The sequence below is a fragment of the Lissotriton helveticus genome, chromosome 6 (genome assembly GCF_964261635.1).
Source record: "Lissotriton helveticus chromosome 6, aLisHel1.1, whole genome shotgun sequence".
Lineage (NCBI taxonomy): Eukaryota > Metazoa > Chordata > Amphibia > Caudata > Salamandridae > Lissotriton > Lissotriton helveticus.
The window spans coordinates 151,825,810-151,844,051 of record NC_136067.1 but is presented as its reverse complement, the minus strand read 5'-3'; the positions used below and the strand labels follow the sequence as shown (position 1 = coordinate 151,844,051).

At 39.6% G+C, this 18,242-nt stretch overlaps 1 protein-coding gene across 4 annotated transcripts in view; it reads right to left on the bottom strand.

Moving 5' to 3' along the window:
* The window catches only part of CLIP4 (CAP-Gly domain containing linker protein family member 4), a 370,258-nt gene that overhangs the window by 129,510 nt on the left and 222,506 nt on the right, over positions 1-18,242 (bottom strand). For all 4 annotated transcript variants that reach the window (XM_078647520.1, XM_078647522.1, XM_078647519.1 and 1 more), the window contains exon 6: positions 16,949-17,067. In XM_078647520.1, coding sequence (XP_078503646.1) covers positions 16,949-17,067 — 119 coding nt within the window. The remainder of the gene's footprint in view (positions 1-16,948; positions 17,068-18,242) is intronic.

Genomic DNA, 18,242 nt, shown 5'->3' with positions numbered 1-18,242 from the left:
TGGCTTTTCTTTAGACCATATTATGCATTATACAAAGTTCACAAACAAAAACATAGAAATGGAGCAAAGAATTGTAATGATATCAAGATTAATCTTTAATTTTGATAAAAAAATGAATAAATATATATAGATAAATAAATCTACATGGTATACCCAATAAATGTTAAAAAATTATTGATATAATCCTTTTTTTGGGAATCACAAGATTTCATCAACAATTGTCAGTAAAAAATTACATATTCCTGATTCAGGCGAGCTTGGCTGTATCTGTCTACGCGTTTCGACAATCTATAATGTCTTCCTCAGGACAAGTGGTTATTCAGCCATTTTTCTAAATAAAACAAAACATCGCTTTAATTAGCATCCAGATTACAATGCATTACATCTTTGCTACTATCATTCCTAAAAAGGTTCTGTTCAAATATCGGATGTTCAAAGAAAAAAAAAAATTCTAGCCAGACAAGGACTATTCCTTACGAGGAGAGCTATAACTGATAAAGAGTTGGAAACAATAATTTTTCATTTTTGTTTGTATTACTTGATTCTTTAGATAATACATGATGATCTCAAAACATTTCAAGTCAATTTAAGCGATAAAACATGATGATCTCAAAACATTTTAAAACAATCTAAGCGATAAAACATATTTTTCATATTGTCATCACAGCAATGACGTAACACTTATGACAAAAAGGTATCTATGTTAGAACTCACTTTTTAATAGTTTAGTCCATTTTTCTAAATTTGTGCCATATTGAACTGTTTATTCCTTTGTATTTCACACTCGTTGCCAAATTATCTGTTTCCTAAGCTATTCCTATATTATGAGACCCTTACTTTTTATTGCTCTTATATACAAAAACAACACCAAGCATGTCTTACCTAAAAATATTTCTGTTTTCAACATATTGAAACTCTATTGAAACTTTGAAGGGAGTGAGGCACCTTTCTTTAATTTTTGGAGTAGGTATGTGAAATCTGTATAGGGAGAGAGTTGTATTCTTAAGAAAGAGTTTTCACAATATTTGTATCCTAATCTTTTCTGGGTCTCTTTTCCGTACTCATTTATTTTTACCTGTTTAGATGTAATTCACTGCTCCCATCTCACTTCTACCTTCTTCTTTCAATCATCCTCCTGATAGTTTTCTTTAAGATTCTGGAATAGGGTTTGTCAGATATTAACTTCATAGGTATATAACCTCAATTTTTAGCAAAGAGTGATGTTTCATTTAGTACACCTATTCATAAGTCCTTTCTCTCTTACGCTTTTCGGAGGAACCCTCATGCGCTTACCACTTGTTTCACACTGTTGCATGTAAATATTTACTTTAACCGTGGCCTGTTTTTAATATATACAATATTTACTTATTTAGCTCGCAAAAAAGCTCCTCTGTTCTCATTATTTTTATTAATATTCTTTAGTTTTACCTTAAAACAGCAGTCCACTCCTCAAATGGATAATGAGTGATTCTGTATATTCTTTACGAGGACCGTTAAAGTTCCTCGCAATGACGGACCGTAAGGTTATTAGGTAGCACAACAGTGTGATGGGCGTAGTTTTTTGAATATCCTGTTTTTTTAAAAAAAACAACATAAGAATAGATGCAATTTTTAAGTAACTTGTTTTGTTTACAAAAAGCGTCTATTCGACAGATCTAAGCCTTTCTAAATGGTTTTTTACCTTGAGAGGTCTTTGGAATTGTAACAAGATGATTACAGGTTACTACGTTTCTTCTTTATCTTGATTTCTCCAACTTGGCGGTTATGTTGGGCGGGGTCGATGGCTTGTATAGGGAAACGTTCCTGTGAGCTCTAGGAGAGGCATAGCGAAACTGTATTAAGTATTAGGCGCCGAGCAAACACTACGTTTGGAATTGGGCGTCAAGCAATCACTAAGTCGCTTTACCGCATTAAACCTAGTAGTTACCTATTCTCGAGTTCTTACCGTTTTACTGCTTTGCTGTTCACACGCGTGCGGTCCCGTCAATGGTTCGTACAGAAACGAAGGATTGCACTTAGTCCCTTTTCTACCGCTATTTATACCTGGGGATTCGCTAGTCGTTCCGAATAAGCCCTGCCTATATTTAAAGCGGTACTGCTGATTTTAGACGGAACGGTGTAACATGGTGATAATTTCCTCTATGTTTATCCTATAGTATTGGTGTATACATCCAAAGTACTTTTTTGGAAGTTATTCTTTTAACTATAACCCTTATTTAGATTAATTTTGTGTGTAATTATTCATACCGGCAATTTGGAACGCAATTAGCTGGAATCAGTCTTGTTTTTTTCTTATATTATTGCATTCTCCCATGGTAAATCCAGATTTAAACCGTGGTTAAATGTACCGAGGGTGAAAATCCAAAAGACTTCTCTTTTTTTACGTATTTCATCCCCTCCTTGTTTTTTCTGTAAGTGTATTCTCTCCAGAATACGCCATTTAAGGTCTTCTGGTGCATGCTTATATTCCATAAAATGGTTCACAAGCGGTGCTGATAGCTTCTGTGTTTTGATTGCTGATCTATGCTCTGTCAGCCTCGTTTTTATCATGCGGGACGTCTCTCCGACATACCCTAAATCGCAGGGGCATGTAATCAAGTACATTACATTCTTGGTGTTACAAGTCCATAGCTCTTTTGCATGAATATTTACATTATTGAAAATCATATTTTCACCAGTTATAATAGTGTCACAAGACTGGCAGGATCCACAGCGTGAAGTACCTCTACATGCATTGGTTCCCTCAATTGATTTTTGTATAAAGGGATCCTTTCTTTTATTACCTCTATATCGGGAGCGTACAATTTGGTCCTTTAGGTTTTTGTTTCGCCTATGGGCGAACATCGGTTTTGATAGTTTTTGTTGATTGTCAAGTACATTCAACAAGTGCCAGTTGGAATTAATTATTTGTCTAACTGTGGAATCCATGGTAGAGTGCTTGGTAATACATACCAGTTTAGGGTCAGATTTTTGCTTGTGAGAATTTAAAAGGGCATCTCGGTCATAGAAACGGGCCCTCTTATAGGCCTCTCTAACAAGGCGGTGAGGGTATCCTCTCTGGATGAATTTCTGTTTCATATTTTCAGCTTGGGTGTCGAAATCCTTTATGTTCGTACAATTGCGCCTAACTCTCAAGAATTGAGAGAAGGGAATGCTGTCTTTTTGGCACCTTGGGTGGTAGCTTTGGAAATGTAGCAGAGTATTTCGGGCAGTGGGTTTTGTGTACAAATCCACTTCAAGAATACCTTCATTATTTCTTATATATATATCCAAAAACTCAACCTTGGATTTGTTGATATGTGCAGTGAATCGTAGATTTTCATCCGTCAGATTTATCCATTGGAAGAATTCCCTCAGAGTCTGTTCCCCATCGGTCCACACAAAGAAAATATCATCTATGTAACGGTACCAATGGGAAACAGACTCGAAGAAAGGGGCCACTTCATTGAAAATATATTTGCTCTCATAGAGGGTCATATAGATATTTGCTATCGAGGGGGCCATAGAGGCCCCCATGCTTACTCCCTTGGTTTGCAAATATAAATCCTCACCGAATTCAAAGAAATTTTCTCTCAATACTAATGTCAGGCAATCATTGATAAAAGGTTTGGAACAAGGAATCTGGTGTAGGTCGATAAACCACATTGTGGCCTCTATTGCTCCTACCTGAGGTATATTGCTATAAAGCGACTCGATATCGAGAGTCACCAAAATATCATTATGTTCATTATATGCCAAGTTTTCTACTTTTACTATTATATCGCCTGTGTCTTTCACGTAGGATGGTGAAAGAGATATATACGGGCGAAGAATGTTGTCTAGATATTTCGAAAGAGCCTCAAGTGGTGTTCCTATTGTCGAGACAAAAGGTCGATAGGGGGGATTTTTCTGGTCTGTATGGATCTTTGGCAATCCATATATACAAGATACCTTCTTGTCTGATGTGTTTAAGAATTCAAATTCTTTTTTATTTATTATCCCTTCATTAAAGGCTTTTGAAGTTATCCTATGTATAGTTTTGACTATTTTTTCTGTTGGATTGAATCTAATCTTTTTATAGAAATTCGGATCACTTAGCATTTTAGTCATATTATTTTCATATGTATTACAGTCCAATAGAACTATGCCACCACCTTTATCGCTGCTTTTAATCACGAGTGTGTTGTCATTCTTTAGTTTTTCCAGGGAATCATGTTCCTCTTTTGAAATGTTGTATCTGGGCTTTGGAATAAATTTCAAAGCCTGATCCAACCGTTTAAGTACAACTCTTTCAAATATGGCCATTTCTGGACCTACTTGTTGTAAAGAGGGGGTAAAGGTCGAAGGTAAAGCTACAATGTTGTTGTTTGTATTTTCTAATTCTATTGATTCATTTTGTAGAAAAAAAAAATGTAATCTATTTTTTCTCAGAATAGAGTGGATGTCTCGATATAATTCGAATGTATTTACATTGGCATGCGGAACGAAGGATAAACCCTTAGTAAGGAGAGAGAAATCTGAAGGCTCAAGAGTTTGCGAGGATAGGTTGAATATAGGGATTACATCCCGTTCCTCCAATACTGTTTGTTCCTCGTTTCTAAGTATTGTTGAGGTTCCTGGGCATATTGATTGGCTTGGTAATTGCCTCTTGTATGGTTCTGAAACCTGACTCTCTGACAGCCTCTCCTCCCCCCCCGGTGGCCTAAAAAAGGTTGGCGACTATTCCTCTGGCCATTTCGGGGTTCGAACGGTCTATCATCCTGGTATCCCATATTACCTTCTTCCTCTGATTCAGAGGCCGAGGAATTTGAGAAGTTGTTAATTCTATGTTGGAAAGGGGTATTATATGTTCCTGTTTGTGAGTCAGTTTTGAAGAAACCTTCCACTATATATGGATATGTTCTTTCTACGGTGTAAAACCTCTTTTCAGAACCATACAAGAGGCAATTACCAATCAGATTTATCTCTCCTTACTAAGGGTTTATCCTTCGTTCCGCATGCCAATGTAAATACATACCTTTACCCCCTCTTTACAACAAGTAGGTCCAGAAATGGCCATATTTGAAAGAGTTGTACTTAAACGGTTGGATCAGGCTTTGAAATTTATTCCAAAGCCCAGATACAACATTTCAAAAGAGGAACATGATTCCCTGGAAAAACTAAAGAATGACAACACACTCGTGATTAAAAGCAGCGATAAAGGTGGTGGCATAGTTCTATTGGACTGTAATACATATGAAAATAATATGACTAAAATGCTAAGTGATCCGAATTTCTATAAAAAGATTAGATTCAATCCAACAGAAAAAATATTCAAAACTATACATAGGATAACTTCAAAAGCCTTTAATGAAGGGATAATAAATAAAAAAGAATTTGAATTCTTAAACACATCAGACAAGAAGGTATCTTGTATATATGGATTGCCAAAGATCCATAAAGACCAGAAAAATCCCCCCTATCGACCTATTGTCTCGACAATAGGAACACCACTTGAGGCTCTTTCGAAATATCTAGACAACATTCTTCGCCCGTATATATCTCTTTCACCATCCTACGTGAAAGACACAGGCGATATAATAGTAAAAGTAGGATACTTGGCATATAATGAACATAATGATATTTTGGTGACTCTCGATATCGAGTCGCTTTATAGCAATATACCTCAGGTAGGAGCAATAGAGGCCACAATGAGGTTTATCGACCTACACCAGATTCCTTGTTCCAAACCTTTTATCAATGATTGCCTGACATTAGTATTGAGAGAAAATTTCTTTGAATTCGGTGAGGATTTATATTTGCAAACCAAGGGAGTAAGCATGGGGGCCTTTATGGCCCCCTCGATAGCAAATATCTATATGACCCTCTATGAGAGCAAATATATTTTCAATGAAGTGGCCCCTTTCTTCGAGTCTGTTTTCCATTGGTACCGTTACATAGATGATATTTTCTTTGTGTGGACCGATGGGGAACAGACTCTGAGGGAATTCCTCCAATGGATAAATCTGACGGATGAAAATCTACGATTCACTGCACATATCAACAAATCCAAGGTTGAGTTTTTGGATATATATATATAAGAAATAATTAAGGTATTCTTGAAGTGGATTTGTACACAAAACCCACTGCCCGAAATACTCTGCTACATTTCCAAAGCTACCACCCAAGGTGCCAAAAAGACAGCATTCCCTTCTCTCAATTCTTGAGAGTTAGGCGCAATTGTACGAACATAAAGGATTTCGACACCCAAGCTGAAAATATGAAACAGAAATTCATCCAGAGAGGATACCCTCACCGCCTTGTTAGAGAGGCCTATAAGAGGGCCCGTTTCTATGACCGAGATGCCCTTTTAAATTCTCACAAGCAAAAATCTGACCCTAAACTGGTATGTATTACCAAGCACTCTACCATGGATTCCACAGTTAGACAAATAATTAATTCCAACTGGCACTTGTTGAATGTACTTGACAATCAACAAAAACTATCAAAACCGATGTTCGCCCATAGGCGAAACAAAAACCTAAAGGACCAAATTGTACGCTCCCGATATAGAGGTAATAAAAGAAAGGATCCCTTTATACAAAAATCAATTGAGGGAACCAATGCATGTAGAGGTACTTCACGCTGTGGATCCTGCCAGTCTTGTGACACTATTATAACTGGTGAAAATATGATTTTCAATAATGTAAATATTCATGCAAAAGAGCTATGGACTTGTAACACCAAGAATGTAATGTACTTGATTACATGCCCCTGCGATTTAGGGTATGTCGGAGAGACGTCCCGCATGATAAAAACGAGGCTGACAGAGCATAGATCAGCAATCAAAACACAGAAGCTATCAGCACCGCTTGTGAACCATTTTATGGAATATAAGCATGCACCAGAAGACCTTAAATGGCGTATTCTGGAGAGAATACACTTACAGAAAACACAAGGAGGGGATGAAATACGTAAAAAAAGAGAAGTCTTTTGGATTTTCACCCTCGGTACATTTAACCACGGTTTAAATCTGGATTTACCATGGGAGAATGCAATAATATAAGAAAAAAACAAGACTGATTCCAGCTAATTGCGTTCCAAATTGCCGGTATGAATAATTACACACGAAATTAATCTAAATAAGGGTTATAGTTAAAAGAATAACTTCCAAAAAAGTACTTTGGATGTATACACCAATACTATAGGATAAACATAGAGGAAATTATCACCATGTTACACCGTTCCGTCTAAAATCAGCAGTACCGCTTTAAATATAGGCAGGGCTTATTCGGAACGACTAGCGAATCCCCAGGTATAAATAGCGGTAGAAAAGGGACTAAGTGCAATCCTTCGTTTCTGTACGAACCATTGACGGGACCGCACGCGTGTGAACAGCAAAGCAGTAAAACGGTAAGAACTCGAGAATAGGTAACTACTAGGTTTAATGCGGTAAAGCGACTTAGTGATTGCTTGACGCCCAATTCCAAACGTAGTGTTTGCTCGGCGCCTAATACTTAATACAGTTTCGCTATCCCTCTCCTAGAGCTCACAGGAACGTTTCCCTATACAAGCCATCGACCCCGCCCAACATAACCGCCAAGTTGGAGAAATCAAGATAAAGAAGAAACGTAGTAACCTGTAATCATCTTGTTACAATTCCAAAGACCTCTCAAGGTAAAAAACCATTTAGAAAGGCTTAGATCTGTCGAATAGACCCTTTTTGTAAACAAAACAAGTTACTTAAAAATTGCATCTATTCTTATGTCGTTTTTTTTAAAAAAACAGGATATTCAAAAAACTACGCCCATCACACTGTTGTGCTACCTAATAACCTTACGGTCCGTCATTGCGAGGAACTTTAACGGTCCTCGTAAAGAATATACAGAATCACTCATTATCCATTTGAGGAGTGGACTGCTGTTTTAAGGTAAAACTAAAGAATATTAATAAAAATAATGAGAACAGAGGAGCTTTTTTGCGAGCTAAATAAGTAAATATTGTATATATTAAAAACAGGCCACGGTTAAAGTAAATATTTACATGCAACAGTGTGAAACAAGTGGTAAGCGCATGAGGGTTCCTCCGAAAAGCGTAAGAGAGAAAGGACTTATGAATAGGTGTACTAAATGAAACATCACTCTTTGCTAAAAATTGAGGTTATATACCTATGAAGTTAATATCTGACAAACCCTATTCCAGAATCTTAAAGAAAACTATTGGGAGGATGATTGAAAGAAGAAGGTAGAAGTGAGATGGGAGCAGTGAATTACATCTAAACAGGTAAAAATAAATGAGTACGGAAAAGAGACCCAGAAAAGATTAGGATACAAATATTGTGAAAACTCTTTTTTAAGAATACAACTCTCTCCCTATACAGATTTCACATACCTACTCCAAAAATTAAAGAAAGGTGCCTCACTCCCTTCAAAGTTTCAATAGAGTTTCAATATGTTGAAAACAGAAATATTTTTAGGTAAGACATGCTTGGTGTTGTTTTTGTATATAAGAGCAATAAAAAGTAAGGGTCTCATAATATAGGAATAGCTTAGGAAACAGATAATTTGGCAACGAGTGTGAAATACAAAGGAATAAACAGTTCAATATGGCACAAATTTAGAAAAATGGACTAAACTATTAAAAAGTGAGTTCTAACATAGATACCTTTTTGTCATAAGTGTTACGTCATTGCTGTGAAGACAGTATGAAACATATGTTTTATCGCTTAGATTGTTTTAAAATGTTTTGAGATCATCATGTTTTATCGCTTAAATTGACTTGAAATGTTTTGAGATCATCATGTATTATCTAAAGAATCAAGTAATACAAACAAAAATGAAAAATGATTGTTTCCAACTCTTTATCAGTTATAGCTCTCCTCGTAAGGAATAGTCCTTGTCTGGCTAGAAAAAAAAAATTTCTTTGAACATCCGATATTTGAACAGAACCTTTTTAGGAATGATAGTAGCAAAGATGTAATGCATTGTAATCTGGATGCTAATTAAAGCGATGTTTTGTTTTATTTAGAAAAATGGCTGAATAACCACTTGTCCTGAGGAAGACATTATAGATTGTCGAAACGCGTAGACAGATACAGCCAAGCTCGCCTGAATCAGGAATATGTAATTTTTTACTGACAATTGTTGATGAAATCTTGTGATTCCCAAAAAAAGGATTATATCAATAATTTTTTAACATTTATTGGGTATACCATGTACATTTATTTATCTATATATATTTATTCATTTTTTTATCAAAATTAAAGATTAATCTTGATATCATTACAATTCTTTGCTCCATTTCTATGTTTTTGTTTGTGAACTTTGTATAATGCATAATATGGTCTAAAGAAAAGCCAGACCCTTTCTTGTGAGTCTGCCTGGGTATATACCTTGCACAAAAAATTGTTTCCCTGACCCAGGAGTCGTATCCCAACCAGGGGGTCCTTGATACACTACATAGAAGCACTTTGGATTTAACATTGGCGGCCACCGTGTTAACGGAAAGTGCCTGGCTGTAAGGACCTTTGATGTTAACCTCTGCTTCCACCATGCGTTATTCCTTAGGGCATGGCAGCCGATGTTAAAATCCAAGGTACTTGCATGCACTGAGCCGCTTTCACCGACTACTACGCAAAGGCAAATGAAAGCGTGGTTAAGTCAGTGAAAGCGGATTAGTGCAGGCAAGAAACTTGCATTTAACCTCGGATGCCCAGTACCTAAAAGGACTTTTAATTTTAACGTTGCCTGCCCCTGCGCTCTATTACTGAAGGCAGATCTAAAGCACAGAGGCAGCCAACGTTAAAATCAAGGGGCTTTTCAGGCATTCCTTCGATTTTATCAACACTGCTACGGCTGAGTTAGAGGCCCACTTACCTCATAACGGCCTGATTTTACAGACTCTGCAACTGCTCGATTAGGGGCCCACTTAACTCACAGCTGCTCCGGGAGACCCAGATCGAAAATAAATGCGAAGTGCGGCTCCAGGCTGCGATGTACTGTTTCAGGCTGCAAATCGTGGTGCCAGCCCGGAAATGACAGTTGGCGCATGACTAAGAGGAAGAACATCACGTTCTTCAGCCCGCCCTGAACGTGCCTGCTCGAGTCACGCTGAAGAAAATGATTGTTTTACCCAGACTATTGTATTATTATGCTAACATCCCGGTGTATGTCCCGACTCGCATATTCCGAGAGCTGGAAACCTCAATCAGAGGCCTAATATAGAACGCAGGGAGACCGCGTGTGGAGCTGAAGAAGCTCTATGCACCACCCGACGCTGGAGGTCTGGCAGTCCCCAATCAGGAGCTGTACTACCTGGCAGCGCAGCTGCAATGGGTAGCTGGATGGCTAAGTGGGAAGAACTTGTGTGATACCGCCACGGACGCCACGGTCTGGACCACACGCAAATTCACACCCTGTTTCATCCCCTGACCAAAGTCCCTTGTCCAACACAATTGCATTTGGCAGTGGCTCGCAAATGCTATATTAGAAGTCTAAAGCTCACCTGTGCTGTGATACCGTACGCCCCGGTACTTCCACTGCTGGGCACACCCAGAGTTGGAGGAGCGGTAACAGAAGCAGCACTAGAACGCTGGACGCAGGTTGGAGTAGACTGTCAAATCCACTTAAACCTGTTTATTGTTATCGTATCAGGTTTGACCAATATGTTTAAAATGTGCAATGTATCACTCTATGTATTGCCTTGTCTCCAGTGTTTAATCTGTTGGCACCCCGAAGTTCGGGTCAGGTACCGCCCCTGCTGCCAGTAATTCTCGCTAGCGGCTGAGATTTATTCAAGTATTCCTTCCATCACCTTGTTACATGTATATGGAAGAGCATGCGGCCAAATGAACCAGGAAGGTTACAAACTGAGTACGAAACAGTGGTGGAAGATACGAAGTCAAAGGGAAAACCTAGGGCACCCCGCAAGACAAATATTCAAATGGTGGCAAGGGTCACAAATGGGATTGATCGCAAAGAAAGGAACAGTGCCCAGTCACAAATTTAGAGTCAGTGCAGACGACACTAGAGGTCCAGAGTAGCTGAGAGCAGGATCAGTGCACCAATATTGCAAGCATCAACCAGCATCACTGCGCCATCTATCAACTCAAGATTGAGTACATCCACCTTGCCCTCAAGGAAATCAGACTTAAAGTTGTCAAGATACCAGAAGACTAAGAAGAAAGTTTCTACTGCCTGCTAGCAGCACCCTACAGATGTTTGGCAGGTTATGGGAAGCTGGGAGTTCGGACTACGGTTTGATGGATTACAGGTGCACAATGTGGGACAAGGAGAGCTCAAGGAACGCACGTCCCCGATCCCGGGGACCACACAATACTAGAATCTCACTGGAATGATCAGTGGTGGCCATATTTATATGGTGTTGTTCAAGCATTAGAAAAGCATTCAAAGATGGATCCGGGTGCATCCATGTGTACAGTATTTGAATGCATTTATAACATTCAAACAAAACATTCAAAGAAGGCTGCCAAGGATGTGGGCACATCTACGGCGCACATTGTTTGAAGTGGTTTGTTCACAACATTAAAACTCAATGGAAGCATAACAGAGGTGATGATAGTGGGAAGGGCTCCATCTGTCTGGACATCTGCATGGTGGCCTCAGACGCTTGGCCAACTTCCCACCCCTAATACAGAAGTCAAAAACCTGGGAGTGTCATTGACAATAGGAATACAATAGAGGCAGACCTGTCGGACGAAGAAATTCGTCTAGCACTAAACAGTGTGCAGTCAGGGAAAACGATGGGGCCCAAAGGGATCCCAATTGAATTCCTAAAAACAACGGCCTCACACGTCGCACCCCACTTACGAGAAATGCATAATGAAAGCTATGAAAAAGGAGCCTTACTGGAGGACCAACGGCTGGCTTCTATTGTAGTCATCTGTAAGCCGGGGAAACCCGCTGATAAATGTGCATCCTACAGGACCATCTTGTTAATAAACGTGGAAGCCAAAATCCTTGCCAAACTCCTAGCATCCCGTTTGATCTCAAGGATCCCCTCACTGGTTCATGTGGACCAGTCGGACTGTTCGTGCCGGGCAGGAACACCGCCTTAAATATCCATTGTCTTCATAATGTTCTGGGCCGCAAACAACTAATAGAGGAAGACGCAGTGGTGTTGTCCCTGGACGTCAAAATGGCGTTCGATTCCATAGAATGGCGGTCCCTTTTTGAAGTGCTTCGGCGCCTAGGGTTCGGTCCAAAATTCATAAACTGGGTTCAGCTGCTTTACACGGACCTAAAAGCCCAGGTCAGAGTTAACAATCGCCTATGACATTCCCACTAAAAAGGGGCACAAGACAAGGTAGCCCCCTGTCTCCCCATATCTTCTCATTAGTATTAGAACCATTGGCCTCATGAGTGAGGGCGGATCCAGTGATCAGAGGGTTGAAGTGGGCAGAAGGGCATGAAGATAGGGTATCCCTATACACCGACGATATCCTGCTGTATCTGGCGTCCCCTTCCAAATCAGTGAACAGAATCTTAAATATCTTCATGAACTTCGGTAGATACTCTGATTATTCAATTAACTGGTCCAAATCAATGATCTTTGAAATTCATGGGCCGATTCCTAAATTCCTGCCAGGGTGTAAGGTGAAGTCAGCTGTTGAGGGATTCCGATACCTCGGTATTTATATCACTCCTGACCTTCAGATCTTTTACGACGGAAACCTAGTCATCCCTCTGGAGCGGCTGCGAGACGACGTTAGGCACTGGAGGTCATTGCCCCTCTCCTTGCTGGGTCGATGCGCCCTTTTTAAGATGCTTGCTTTTCCCCGCTTTCTGTATATCTTGCAAAATTGTCCATATAAGGTCCCTGAGTCCTACCTTAGACACATAGAGAGTGAGGTACGCACGCTACTGTGGGATGGGAGGGCTCCTTGTATAGCATTACATAAATTGACTAAGGGCTGGTACGATGGAGGAATTGCTCTCCCAGATATGCATTTATATTACTGGGCGTCACAGTTCATAGTGATGAACCATTGGATTTATCGCTTCCCGTTGGACACGGCATATCTGCTGGATAAATATCAAATGGGTAGGGAAGGTTACCTGGGAGCCCTTTATTCTAAACACCGGAAAGGTTGATATCTGGGCCCCACAGCCCACACGGTAGAGATTTGGCACCAGGCTAATGGTCATCTCGGCTGGTCAGATTTACTGACACAGGCCACCCCACTATGGTCCTCCCAAAAGCTCAGGATTCCTCTGTCATTAACCAGGCTTTGACAGATGGGATTCTATAGGAATCTCCACAGTAGGCCACCTAGTGAAAAGGGGGAAGATATTAACATTTGCGGAACTAAGGGAACAATATGAAGTAGCTCAAGGCAAGACCTTCTGCTAATAGTATCAATGTTGCCCTCGTAGACCATAATACTTATATCCAATAATTAATTTGCATAATTACAAATTCAATTAAAAAAGTACACCCCTAAACAAATCAGTGTCTCAAAATATCTTTTTAATTATATCAAAAGGTTTGTCGTTATAAAATATTTTTTGTTTTTGTCTTTTTTTATCACATCAATTCATCAAGTTACAGAATGAAGGCTTCAGTCCTACAATACATATGTTCATTGATACATATATTTCTTTTAAGCCATCATAATCATAAAATATACAAATATAAAAACATGTATTACTACACCCCCCTGGATCACTTCGCTCACACATACTTATACCAGCTATCGTACCACTACTTTCACTCTCAAAACATCAATGCAAGCTATATCCCAACATGGTACTCAAGACGTCTCAATAACAATGTATGAGACTTTGCACTAGATTGGTCTACGCGCGTTTCGGTGGATTAAATGATATTCGACAACCACCTTCTTCAGGACCTTGTTAGATATACCACTTGTAGATTCCAGGGGACATGTAAGTCTCAACCACCAACGTCCTAATGGTGTAGATATTTTCTAATGATCAGAGTTGTCCGTTTAAAGCGTCGGGAGATCTTATTCACACTTCCCACAAAAGCACCAAGTACGCATGGTTCACATAGTCAACTGTCCTATTCCAATGCTGTGAGGGCTCGGTAAATATATCGTCCTGAAGGACTGCAATAACGTCCTTATCAATTCCAATGGGTCAAATCTATCGCGTAGGTATTTTCATAGCGACTTATTGTGGTCCAAAATGGTGATGCTTATGCAGTACCTTTTCCTATAGATAATCGTTGCCTCTGTGTCGGTCTCCCAGTGACACCTCCGAAGAAATTATACTCAAGACCTTCTGCTAATTACAGGTATGACAAGCCCTTCAGGCCCCCAAACATGGCAAATATACTGGAGTCATCCCCTTTAGAGGACCAATTGCTTTCAAACCTATACTAGAGAAAGCTGTATCCTTAACATATAAGAAACTATGTAGCAACCTGCCAGATATGTTTCATACTCTTCTGGAGAAGTGGCAGGCCGATGTGGGGCACCTAGACGATGATGATTGTCAAACTGCACTGATGTCCCCGAGAGAAGTAGCCATCCCACTTAGGCTCCGCCTTATCCAATTGAAAATCCTACATCGTACCTATTTCACAGGAGTTCCATTGGTGAAGATAGGAAAGAGACAAGATGTGCAGTGTCTCTGCCGCTGCAACCGCAAAGCCACAGTCTACAATATAATATGGGAGCGTCCCCACGTACAAACTCTATGGGAGAGGGCTACAACACACATGCAGAGAGCGATAGGAAAAGAGATTGACTTAACACCCCAACTGGGAACCATGCACTCTATAAATGGATAAATTATTAATAAAATAATACAAACAAACCCATTTCCTCAGGCCCGTTGGGCATGCACATTCCTGGACGCTCATCTTGAAATGGATAAAAAGCTAACTTTAAGATGGAAACCTGATGGTAGTGCAGCTTGTGAACAAAAGCTTAGTAAAGTAAAATAAAGTTGGTTGGGGTAAGTGGGCGAGAAGCAGGGAGAGGCAGGAAAGCAACAGAGGGAAGGTATTTTAAAAAATGAAAGGCCTTGGGAGGAGCAAGGGAAGCAATGGATGAGGTAAGGGAGAGGGAGGAATAACAAAGAGCAAGGACGAGCAAGGAGCAAAGTGAAGGGAGAAGCAGCATATGGGGGACATACCAAGAAAACACATGCTCTCCCGTGGAGTGCTTCAAGGAAAATAAAGATAAGTAGGTCCCTGAATCCAAACAATGTCAGCAGCAGAAGGATACAAGTGATCCAATCAGGAAAAAGTGAGACATACATAGCGATTAATTTGAGTCTGCACTGGTTCTTAATTGTCAACACCAGCACTTATGACCGTTTAGAACACAGTGTGGTTGTTTGTCTAATTTAAAGAAGAGTACAAAAACTGTTGTTTTTTCATTCAATATTAATTAAAAATGACTAATACCTTTGGGGGTCTGGCATAGTTTGAATTATCACAATTGTAGGGGTGTGGTGGTTAGTAGTTGTGAATAGATGGTGCAAGCCTTAGCACTTATTTGTTTACAAATTAGGCACTGAACATGCTCTTGGGCTGAATGAACAAAAGCACAGGAAAGAAAGCCCTGAATCCATGGGAATACTTGAAACATGCGTTCACATGGAACTCATTCTGAAATACAATTATGATTATTACATATATTACTGTATGAACTCAATTTGAATTTTTCGTATTGTTTTTCAGAATGAGTTCCATGTGAACGCATGTTTCAAGGATGACTTGATATCCATGTTCGCATGGACATAAGGGTTTTTCTTGTTGTTGTATAATTCATAATTCTGAATCCATAGAAGACAACGGAGATAGACAAGAAAACCACCCAATCATGAGCAAGTGGTTGACTCAAATCCCAATCTATGGGACAGATGTACAAAGCATTGGGCCGCTTGCGACTGGTAAAATGCATTTTGCCATGTACAAAAGGCAAAATGCGAACCAGTAAGTTGTTACAGATTTACAATTTGCTTTTGCAATTTGGTTTCATCCCTTTCTAATACAGAATAGCACTGGTATATAGAATGTTTTGTGACCGGAATGCAGTCGCAAAACATTCATAATTTACCGACTCTGTAGAGGAGGTGGTAAACCATGCGCAAACGAGAAGGGGTCACCAAGTGACCCCTTCACCTTTGTGAATGTAGGTGAAAACATTTTTTAAGAGCAGGCAGTTGCACAGACAACTGCCTACTCCTAAAAAATAAAAATAAATCCCTTCGTTTTTTTTTGTAATCCAGCTGTTTTCCTACAAGGAAAACGAGCTGCTTTACAAAAAAAAATACTGATTTATTAAAAAAAGCAATCAAGAGATGGTGGTTTGCTGTGATTGTAGCCATTCCCAATGGATCGCAAATTGCCACCTGCCTCATGAGTATTGATAAGGCAGGTCCATTTGCAGCCCATTGGGATTTGCAAACAGGGTCTGATACACTGTTGTACACAGCTGTTTGTGATTTCCTAATTGGGAATCACAAAAATTTGCAATTAGGATATTGCGAACTGACTTTTTTGTACCTATGTGTATTAAAAACAATGTGTCTGGCCAAACAGTCAACAAAAACAAGACCTAAAAAATCACGAGAAATTAATTCTCTACCACATGTACTGAACACACAGCAGATCTATCATTCAAGAAACAACTCAAATGTAGATCCAGGAGGGAGAGATCCACTCCAGATTATCAGGATAAATACTTACTACGTAGATGATTCTCATTTAGATCTATGTAAATGGTGCCCGCCCTATTTGGCACAGCCGTGTTAAGCGTTTCACATCCTGACACCCAACTCCAAACAATTTAACAGCATTGCAAACAAATCAATCTAGAGCATCAAAGCATGGATCCACTTTTCATTTTGTCTCTTTGAGTGCTACACGAATGAAACTTATGACTCTTATAGTCACTTTTGTAAAATACTGCACAGCAGTGCAAAGCCATAATGGCAGCGCCTTTGCAGTATTAACAGATGAATTAATAAATAAACCTATAATAAATAGAACTTACTCTAAAGGCAGGGTTAGCTCCATGTTCCAATAAGCTTTTGACTGCACTTGCGCACAAATTGTTTGCAGCAATGTGTAGAGCTGTTCCAAAATCAAAGTCGCTGCAGGTGGCGTCCACATCTGCAATTAAAAATCACTTCTATATCAATGTAAAAAGACAGTCAACTTTTAAAACTGCAACACATTTTAAATTTACCACTGTGCACGTAATGATATAATGTGTATATAACATTCATAACCTGGCCAAAAACTATGATATTATCATTTGGTATTTTTGTGTCTTCTTTCTTACTTTAAGAATTGTTTGTTGTTAACAGGAGTAGTATTTGTGGAACATATATGAGTCTAAAGTGGTTTCAAGAGGGCTTTACTTATAAGTGGGTCATTTTATATATTAGGAGTTAGCTTTATTTTTAATTTTTTTAATACTATTGGAACACGTTTTTTCATTTTTAAAACTGCTTTGGAAGTAATTCCTAATTAGAATATGTTCAGGCTGGTTGGAGCTTATTTTGTAGTCTTTATCAGTGTCTTTTCACATTTTCTGCCCGTATTGCCGCCATCTTTGTAGAGGGTTGTAGAGGGTTTGTAGAGGATGCCATTGCGGCACCGCCAAGCATATTACGAGTTTCCTCACTGCCAGCCTTTTCGTGGGGTGAGCCTGCCATGATAAGACTGGAATAGAGGGTGGTGCCTAAGGGCCGTAGGATGCATACAGGGGGGCACATGGGGTGCACCGCTGTCTACATTCACCCCCTTTCCTGCACGGCATGGACTTTACAGTCCAAACCATGCACGAACGGGCTTTGGCATTCCCATTGTGATTAATTTTTAATAGGCACCACCATGGGAACGCCAAAGGACCGCCAGATCAGGAGAAAGCTTGTAATCTGGAACGCAACGGGGTTGGCGGTCCTGAAGTAAGGCGCTGGCATGGCAGCCTGCTCCAGGACCACTAAGCACGTAATTAGGCCCTATATGACTTTGCCTGATCATACAAGTTGTGTCTCTTGGGGGCACATGTTTTGAACTTCCTTTCTCTATTGCCTGCTCAGCTCTGGAAAGCTGATCAATTGCTATCAAATAGTTTGTAGAAGTCATGACTAACACTATCAAGATCCTAAAACTAATCCAGTGAGGAGTACAAAGAACTGCAATGTCACACAAATGGTGTCGCGTGCCAGAGAATGTCGGCACAACTCTGTAAATTGTTCTTGTCCCATGCACTTAGGAATTCTCTGTGGACTTGTGGAACAGAGAAAGGTGTCATACAGACATCATAAAAAGTGACATAG